The sequence below is a fragment of the Cyrtonyx montezumae genome, unplaced genomic scaffold, assembly GCF_038088225.1.
Source record: "Cyrtonyx montezumae isolate F1298 unplaced genomic scaffold, pur_monq_1.0 scaffold_10, whole genome shotgun sequence".
In the NCBI taxonomy this organism is placed as follows: Eukaryota; Metazoa; Chordata; class Aves; order Galliformes; family Odontophoridae; genus Cyrtonyx; species Cyrtonyx montezumae.
In genome coordinates, this window is record NW_027071826.1 from 30,821,737 (window position 1) to 30,832,047 (window position 10,311).

Here is a 10,311-nt window from a genome sequence, read left to right on the forward strand (position 1 = left end):
CACTTCACTGTGTCCTTGTGCTTTTTCCAAAAGAACGTTACATTTTAGCCCTTTCATATACAAGTATTTTAAGCATTTGCCAGCTGGAAAGGCATGTGGGTGTGTTTTGGGGGCAAGGGTGTCTCTGGGTGGAGGGTCAGTGACCTCCCAGGACTTGTTGACTTACGTGACACAAATACAAGGCACTTTCAGCTTCACAGAGTAACAGGCTGTGTGTGTGTCACTGACTGCTGATGCTATGACAACACTGTGAAGTAATGGTTTTGTTTGGAAAGACTGTGGAGATCCTGAAGGGAGCTATAAGAATGGGACAGACTCTTTAGCAGGGTCTGCTGTGATAGGATAAGGGGAAATGGTTTCACTCTAAAAGAAGGGAGGTTTAGGTTGGACATAACAAAGATTTTTAAAATAAGAGTGGTGAAGCACTGGCACTGAGTGCCCAGTCCCTGGAGACACTGAAGGTCAAGCTGGAGGGCTGTGAGCACCTGATGTAGCTGTGGGTGTCCCTGTTCATTGCAGGGGAGTTGGGCTAGATGGCCTTTAAGGGTCCCTTCCAACCATATGGTTCTATGATAATGTAGGAATTGTAGGAGAATGTTAACTACTGCATATGCAAAACTCTTAGCAGAATTCTTGCTAACACTTCACAAGCAACAGCACCGAGTGGAGATATGCAGCATGCACATTTTTGCTTGCATGTCAATTGCAAACTGAGCATTAATAGGAAAAAAAATCTATAAATTGGAGCTGTGCCCAGTTAAACTGCTCATACAGGTGTAGCTCAGATGGCAGTAATGAGAGGACTAATTGTTAGCATCCCATGTTACTCTGTAACAAATCCAGTTGGAGCTTATTTTAACTTCAGTGGTATTCAGAGGTAGTGAAGATAAAAGCATTAATGCGTCAGGATGGAGGGCTGTCTAGTACTGTGCAAAATCAAACACCTCCATTCAGTGTATTTCAGTGGCAGTTCGTTCCCCTGGTGCTCCAGTGAGTGGCATGTTCCAATCAGCCAGCACTAACTAAACTGATTTGCTCTTCCAGTTTTGATAAGTAATTTGCGCTAGCTTAGTATGTGTTTGAGACCAATATTAAACGCTTTCAAACTTCAAGCCAGAGTGGGCATGCAAGGCAAGTAGTGCAGATAATCAGTGCAGCTGCCAGCCTTGGGGTCAGTCACGGGCCTCAGCCACAAGTGCCTCTTGCAGGGGAGCTGCTACGTGAAGCTCCCTGACCCCTCAAGTATGTTCCTACCCTCCCTCTGTAATGAATGTGTTGATGGTAAGGCAGAGCATTTATAACTTATTCAATACTTTAATCCAGAGTCAACAAACAGAGTCCTGGGCAGTTGAGAGGCAAGAGCTTGAAATTATTTCATGCTTGTAATCCAGTAACTGTAGACTTCCATTATTTATTCATTCTCTTGATGGATTGTTTGGAGCGCATTTCTCCTAGCATAGCTCAATTCAAATGCAATCAGTAAATTAATGCAATTGTCAATTCACTGAGAAATGCAAACGTACATAACTGTTTAAGTGGTCTAAAGCTAAGTAGCTGGAGCATTCCCTCTGACAGCAACTGACCTTTAGAAGCTTCTATGTATTTCCAGTACATCAGGACCCACCTCACTGCTTGATGCTGGGTAACACCATTGCACCTGGCAACTCAGTAGCTTAATTTCTATTAATACAAGTGAAAAATTGGGTAGTTCTTCCAACCTAAACAATACTATGAATTGTTAAGTTTTTCTGTGAAGCACATCTATTAGAAGATGACCACCTTGTTATCTTTGTTAGCAACTATTCTTTTTTTTCCATGATATTGCTAAGTGTGAGAACAAACTGATGCAATGGGGATGCTGCTTTTCTGCTGCACTTATGGTGTGTGGTCATGGAAGTTAGGATTGTAGATTCTTAAAAAAAAAAAAAAGTGATGAGGCAAGGAACTGCACACAAAGCCACACGTCTTAATCACTCAGCTAATTTCACCCTGAAAGAAGGAATAAAAAGTCAATTTTGGTGTCTGCCCCGATCCGTTACAAGGCAGGAGTACGCAATGGCATATAAACAGGTCATTCATGTATCCAGCCCTGTGACCTGATGCTCTTAGTATGAGAATAGTGGAATTCTAACAACAAATTACCAGTAACAAACCTCAAACATCTTAGGAAAAAATATGTACTGCTTTACTATTGCTATATAGGAGAATAAGCTATGCAAGATGGTCAATTAACACTGCTTATACTGATCTGAATGTCATTATACGGGGCAATGGATATGGAATTATTTTTAAGTAGGAAGTTTAATACCATCCCTCCCTCCCCCTTTGATATGCCTGATTTTTTCTTCTCTCATTTGACTCCAAGTCCTCAGCAGCAATTACTTACCAGTTCAGTCAGGCTTTAGACCATTTGAACTCTGCATCTTTTAAGCCAATACATTTGCTGTGAGGTCTAACAATCTACTGATGTGACTTAGGAAGTTAAGTGCACTGGGGAGAACCATACTCCTCTATCCCTACAAGTACTCTTGGCTGCGTATACCTGTAGATTCTGATTCCAGTCTGTACCCACAGCAGACAAACTCTGTGCCAACACACGCACAAAGTACCAATCCAGCCTTCCTCCTGTACTTGGTATTTGGTCTACTGTATGTTCCTTTCAGCACTCTATTTTTTTTTTCAGTACAGAAAGATTACAAAAAGTCAGCAGCATCCAATATAGGTAGAGGTTATCATTTTGCAGACCATGCAAACAAATAGATCCTTATCTTTTGTAATGAGATTGTGATTTGGGTCAGATTCCTGCCAAAGTAGTCCATTTTGCATATTTCTTTTCTCAGAAAGCTTGGAAATAGAATTATTCATGAGGTCTTTGATGTGATACATCAGCCTGTTCTTAGCTATCATCTCTCCCAGAGAGCAGACACACTTACCTGAACTTGATCCTTTTTAAAAGGTATTTGTCTAGAGTGCAAGAGCAAGAGGGTGTTTTCTGTAAATCCCTCAAGAAAGACAGCAGCTGAGGCTAGGCTGGAGAAGTTAACTCAGCAGGCCAGAAATTAAGCAGTGAAGTAATACAGCAGATGACCATGGTTCAGTCCATATAAGCTTTAAGGCTCCTTCAACAAATGGGCAAGGAAGATTTAATTTGTTGTTTGGCAATACACCCTACCAAAAAAAAAAAAAGCACTCAAATTTAACTAAACGGTCGTTTATTTCCCATTAAGACTGCCCCATGGATAAAACTCAACACTGGAAACCCCACAGAAGGGCACAGACAATAAGTGTGGTGAAATACAATGTGAACAGCCCCAGGGGTTCAAATAAGGTAGGACCATTAGCTGACCAGAGGAAAAAAACAAAACTTTGCTGAAGATGTTACACTTTCTTCTTCAATTACACTGGGGAAAAAAAAAGTCGAATCCAACAAAATCCTTGCATCTCTAACAATACATTCAGGCCTGACTACAGAGTTTAATGAGATGGCAACAGGATGACTATAATACAAAACTTTCACTACTACACTCTGTACACACCTGTTGTCCAAGCCCTCCCCCAGACCCACGTAAAGATGGTGTCCCCATTATTTGCTTGCTTGCTGAGCCTGCCTGCGGAGGAGGACGTAGATCTTCTCCTTTATCCAGTCTTTATTGTATGGTTGGTATGTCTGAGTATCAGCACGGTAACTATAAAAAAAGAAAAAAAAATCATGTAGTATTGGTCTATCCCACAGAACACTGACCAGAAGGACTTCACCAACAATTAAGTGTCTTCAAGAGTATGAAAGCTGTGTATGGAATACATGTAATATCAGAAGCGAATGGTAACTGTCACTTATCAAAGAGACTTGCCCTGTTCCCTTATAAATTACCCAGCAGATCAGTAAGAACCTGAAACAGAACTAAATACCCTAAAGACCATTAAGAGACTGCATTTTGCATTTGAATTCATGAATACAATTAATTACTTACGGAAGTAAACAAAGCGGTTTAGTATTCCAGAGCTCAGGATTAAAAACTAATTGTTATACCATGAAACATTATTTAATTTGTCTTAATGAGCCAAGCATTCAGCTTAGCTTCAAGCAAGCACCCGCATAATTCTTCAAGTGTTCTACTTTAGGTTGGATTTAATAAAATTAATAAAAACATAACTTTCCAGGAGTAAAGGAAGGCTAATAGGCAGATAGTAAATGATTCCTGTCAGCTGGCAGCAAAGGTAAGCTTGCATCTAACAATCAATGACAATTCATAAAAAGAAAACTGAAAAGAAGAGCCCACAGGTTCTTAATTTTCTTTGCTACTTGGGGACAGGTGATCAAAGTAGACTACAGCAAGATTTCTTGCCAGGGCCAAAGAACTTGGTTTGGTTATGGTTCATAGGTTCATAAGGTTGGAAAGGACCTACAAGATCATCTAGTCCAACCATCCTCCTATCACTATCCCTACCCAACTACTAAATCAAATCCTTTAGCACCTCATCTAAACGCTTCTTGAACAGCGCTAGGGATGGTGCCTCAACCACCTCCCTAGGCAGGCCATTCCAGTGCCTGACCACTCTTTCAGAGAAAAAATGCTTCCTCCAGTCTAATCTAAATCTTCCCTGGCACAACTTATGGCCATTCTCTCTCGTCCTGTCATTATTTATCAGGGAGAAGAGGCCCACCCCCTCCTCACCACAACCCCCCTTGTGGTGCTCAGCTAAAGAAGTGCTCAGCTAAAGAAGAATTAGAAAGGTAAAGGAAGGCATTGTGAAGATTCATGCTCTCCTTTCCCCTTAGTCTCCAGGGTCGAATGTTTTTTGGCAAAGATAGCATTCTGAGTGAATGTTATAGGAATTATTTAAGTCTCGGCCAGCCTCTACATTGGTACAGGTATTTTTCAAGTAAGAGCACTAAGATGGTCATCAAAAAGCAGCTAAGTGTAAATCCAGAATGTTTTACTATTCTCACTTAAGAAAAACAACCCTAAGCATGCTGTTTTTAAGAAAGCCTTTTTAAAAATCTGGCAAGACAAACTTAAGACCACAGAAGGAGTTTTCACATATACTAAGAGATTTGCAATTTTACTTTGCTGTTTAAGAAAAATTAGTTTCAGGAATTATTACTGATTTTTATTTACGTATATTCTCTTTTCCCTAGTCCATTCATAATGCTACACTGCAAGACCAGATAGCAGGTATTTCACATATCTCCACGAGCGCAAGGCACATTATGTGCTATGTATGCCATCTGGTGGAAAACCACAAGTTGAAGCAGAATTTGGTGTGACATTAAGTTTGTAATCCTAATAAAGAAAGGAAGAAATCTGTAGTAGAAAATATTTGCTACTTCTTAGAACAAGTAGCTAACTTCAGTTCATTAAATATACTTAAATAAATAAATAAAATATATGTCAGTCCAACAGCAGATCTAACAAGGCAGAACAAGGTAACTTTGCAGAAATTGTAACAGTACCTCATTTATTCAAATGAAAACTTTGGTCAACAGCATTTGTTCTAAGTCAGTATCAGTAACAGCTGGTTACTGTACAAAGGAATACAATGCTCATCTTTAAGCACTTTTTTTCTTTTTTTAAACTGGAATTAATTGGCAAAGACTGTTTGCTGTGCAGCTGTGTAATGCTTGCACTGGGATTTAAGACAACAGTACAGCTGCAGGAACGTCCATTCAGGGTATGTACTGGCTTAAAAAGGGATCCTAGAATTTGAGCTTAGCATGTGAAATATCAGTACGTGTATCTATGTATTTTTTGGTTGTGTGTGAGATCTGTATCCTTATTTCTACAGAATTTTTGTGCAATTTGATAATGCTGTTATCACAAATCATTACTCTGAAACTCACGGTATGGCAATTAGCCAGGATCTGGACTAACAGATTTAGTTACAACATAGGTTATGTTCTAAATACTGAAAGTTAGCATTTTATTTTACAATACAATCAGAATAGAAAGCACCACCTCCTCTGTTTGCCCACACCTTTAACCAGGTATGAGAACCAGAGATTTTTAGTGTATTCAGAGGAGCACTCAAACCATTACCTGGGGGTCTGTGGAGGACTGAGAGGGTTTTCAGTCTCTTAATCAGGATTTACTGAAGTTTTCATCTTGCTGCATCTTATCAAAGTAAACACTTGGTTGCAAGTGACTTCTATAGACTACCATTCTGATAATACGTCCCTAAGCCAAATAAAATTCCCTTACCATTCTGCCTCCTTAAGAATTGGATCAACTGCAAAAAAAGCAGATCCAGTTCCAATCTAAACAGATTCTAGTCAGTCATAACACGTGAGGATTTACATGGACTACTTCTGAATTCCATTAAGCCACTGAAAGGAACTTTACAACTACACTTACACAAGACAGCTGAGGTCTGCCAAGTCATCAATGAAGTCAAACAATTGGCTGATATCATATGTAATGGATGGACTGTTGGGATTCATTCTCTTCAGATGCTCTTCGTACATTTTACAGACTCCTACAGAGAAAAAAATGATTGATAACACAATAACACCAGTGTCGGGGAAAGCAAACCAACAAAAAATCCCAAAACAGCAACAAAAAAACCAAACACCTGTATTTGTATCCAGATATTTGCATTTAAACACGATACCATAAAGATAGGTAAGATGCGTGAAAAGAAATATTATCATGTAGAAGAAAAAGTTCTAGTTCTGTCACAGGCTCAATATTCTACACAATAAGCTCCAACTGAAATCTGAAATTCCTTCTGATGATTTTAACACAGCGACTGCAACGTGCTCAGATCTCATAAAAAGGTCATTCTTGGTGGAAGAGTCAAAAAGCACCAATGAGGTAAGAGTGACAGCACAAGCTTTTATATGAATTTACACCAGTTTTATTTAAGCTAGTCTATAAATAACTCAGATATATTTGAAAGTAATGTAATATTAAAGTGAGCAGGGTGGTTACATGGTCTTTACTATGGTTTTTTTCTGTCTTGCAAAGCTTCTGGAGTTGATTTTTAACAATGAGAGAACTTGCACATTTTAACTTGTAGTATTTTAGTCTTCTCTCCAAGCTCACTGTGAATTTCTGAATGTCACACAGGACTTGGTTTCTGGTACATACGCCACCAGGCTGCAGATTATGTATCAGTTACACAGTTTTATACATTATCTCCAGTAGCAATCTTACCATTATGTGGCTAGCACAAAAGTTAGAGAGAGAGTTTGACTCTGATCCTGAAATGAAATGCATTCATACAGCTCTGTTGCACAGCCCTACCAAGAATACTGCCTACTCTGATGAACTGAACATGGTTCAATCTCTTGCTAAGCCAAAAAGAGAAACAAAGAATAACTACTCTTAATTAGCTAAAATGTTAGTAAACAAAAAAGAAGATACTTTTGTGATTTTTTTTTCACGTTACCTTGGGAAAACATACTTTCTCTTCCTGACAAAGTATGAGAATGTCAAATGGGATATGAACAATAGTTTTAGACTACAGCATCTGGACCCACCTTCCATGCACTCATTCACCGATTCATAATCGGCGTATGTTCGGCCTTCTGGCCTCTTGGTAGGCTGCACAAGTAGAATTGTGTGAGACTGAAAAACAAAACAAGAAAACACCAAGTTAAAAACAAAAGAAAAGTGTAATTTTACAGGCAATGTGTAATTGTTTATCTGGAGAAAAAGCAATAGTTCTATTTTTGGCAACCAGACCATTGCATAAACTGGGCAGCGTTTGCTTGCTCTTCCCAGTATTACCTTGACACTTCTGCATATCTTTGGCACATAAAGGTTAACTATGAGGACTAAGATGGTAAATCCTTCTCAAAACTAATTAGGCAAGCAACAACAAGGACGTAGTTTCCAAGTAGTACCTTTCATGTAAACTGTGTCAATAACGACTTCTGCTTCCAGTAACTCCTATCAATTCTTACACAACTTTTTAAAGTGTGTAAAATCACCAGTAAAGCAGCTATTGTGTCAAAAAAAAAACACAACAAAAACCCAGACATGGAAACAGTAGTTAAAAGAGAAAAGCAAGGCAATACAGCCTGTGTATGAGTTATCCCATTTAATGGCATTTACTTACTGTATTCCAAATGCAAGCTGTAAGTGTGAATTAAGTACCCTAATGAGAAAGCAAAGATGGAGTCCAAATTAACGTTGCTGTCTAAACATAAGCAGATATTTTGAATTATTCAGCTCCAAGGTAACACAAATTATATAACAAATCTGCACTCAGTATTCAAGATTACTTCCTGAGAAACAGATGTGCTGATGTTAATGCTTCAGTGAGTCTACTGAAACTATAATTAAGGCACAGATAACTGCTCCAAATGTCAGCCTGCAAACCCTTTCTTCTGCAAGAAAGACTGATGATTGTACAGTCTGTGGCTTGCATTATTTCTGTAGTATTTTTTTCAACTGGGTGCAGCAAGTAATTTAAGCAACTGTTTGTGATCTGATTTACAGGTTACATGTCACAAGGTTTGCAAGCACACCAGAAAACAGCACTTCCAGTGCTTTTAATTGGATTCAACACTTTCAATCCTAATCTATGAGGTGAGTATGCAACTTGTAAAATTCATGCAGGCAACTGCAGAGTAAGACACACTGGAAATGAATACCTAAGCATGTTATCAGGTTTAAACTGAGCAGCCTCCAGTAGAAAAATCCTAACTCACACTTTGGGCAGACACTATTTCAGTGCTCAAATGCAATGGCAGAAAAATAAAAATGGCAAATATTTACAAAGAACATGGTGGAAAACTATACTCATTTGTGTACTGCCACCAGTAGTGTTTCCATGTCTGTAACAGTTTTCAGTTCTGTTTCAGATAATGTGGAGAATCCCAGGAAAAAAATGTTACAGGAGCAGGAGCGAGAGTTTTCCCTTAACAGAAATGGAAAGGGGAATTCAGAGATATACAGTATAGTGAAAACTGCACAAAGGAGATGAGTGCTTCTAAATCTGCTTTCCATGTAACCCTGAGGACACCGGATCTGAAATGAATGACCCCAGCTAAGAGCGGCTAGGATCTCATTGCTCCTGAGGGCACTCGAACACAGAGCCAAGTTTGACTGCCAAACTTTATCCAACTACTATTTCCAGCAACAGTGCTTGTATTTGCTGCTCCCTGATGACCAGGCAAGCTTCCACCAACTTGCAACTCTTGACTGCTTGGGAGCAACTGACTAAGGATCCCTTGGGAACAACAAAACAGACGGGTTTCACTGGCCTATCTAGAGTGCTCCAGAAGAGCTTTAATGTTTTTAAAATTGTGGTTTGTGGTGCTTGATCAGGTATACAGGTATTTAACTTTTTCAGCTAAATTCAGCATTAAAAAGATGGAGCTCTGAGAAAATTTAACAAAGCATAGATGGAACAGGACTGACTAGGAATCAAGTAATCTGCATTGATATTCTACAAACCGCCTTTCAGACCCGTCCACCTTAACTGGTATATTGAAATCCCTGCTGCTCTGATCAAGTGTACTGTAGAATGACTGTGTGGCATCTTGTTTCTTTAGGAACTTTTTTTTTCCTTTTTTTTCTGCATTAAGGGATAACAAATAATTACTTCGCTTGATTTGCTCACATTGCTCTTCTCCCACCAGAGATGTGCAAGGAAACGACAAGTTCCGAAATCAGAGCGATTCCTTCTTCAAGCTACGCCCTGCCCACCTGAACACGTGCTAGAGCGACACGGGACAAAGATCAGAGTGCTTCACGCTATGGTACTTGCTATCGTTTTTATCCTTACCGATAGGAAAAAAGCACAGCAGACCACGAAAGGCACACCGTCGCGATTAGGCGGTGCTTAAGAGCCCGGACTCAGCCGCGATCTGCCGCCATCCCCGCTCGGAGCGGCGGGGCGGAGCGAGCAGCGGGGCCCCGCAGCTTCCGCTGGCGCAGAGGGTCCATGGCGGGTGGTCCGGGCCCGCCGGAGAGGCACAGCCGCTCAGCCCGGCTGGAGCCCACGCACCGGGCTCCCCGTGGGGCCGTCCTGAGTGCTCCCAGAGCGCGGCCCGCTCGAGCTGCGGAGCAGATGCCCGCCAGCACGTGGTGCTGCTTCCCACCCACCTGCGGCCCGCCCGCGCCGCGGGGAGCGGGAAGGAAGCGCCCGCGCTGCCCCCGGCCCGAGGGGGGAGGCGGAAGGGAGGGGGAACGGGGCTCACCATCACGCCGCGCTGCACAGCTCCGCCGCCGACCGAGAGCGATTCCCCACAACGCCCCGCGCCCGCCGGAAGCGCCGCGCTAACGGCCGACCATAGAGGCGGTGGCGCCAGAGCGCCTCCGCGCATGCGCGAGTCGCGCAGAAGCGCGGGCGCCGCATGGC

At 41.2% G+C, this 10,311-nt stretch overlaps 1 protein-coding gene across 1 annotated transcript; it reads right to left on the reverse strand.

Moving 5' to 3' along the window:
- Positions 1-3,195: 3,195 nt before the first annotated feature.
- ERH (ERH mRNA splicing and mitosis factor) lies at positions 3,196-10,282 on the reverse strand. The gene is made up of 4 exons (XM_065754705.1): positions 10,151-10,282; positions 7,481-7,568; positions 6,354-6,474; positions 3,196-3,686 (listed from the first exon to the last, which is right to left on the reverse strand). Exons 1-4 carry the CDS (start codon positions 10,274-10,276, stop codon positions 3,584-3,586), a joined length of 438 nt encoding a protein of 145 aa, XP_065610777.1. The 5' UTR covers positions 10,277-10,282; the 3' UTR covers positions 3,196-3,583.
- Between the last annotated feature and the right edge of the window lie 29 nt (positions 10,283-10,311).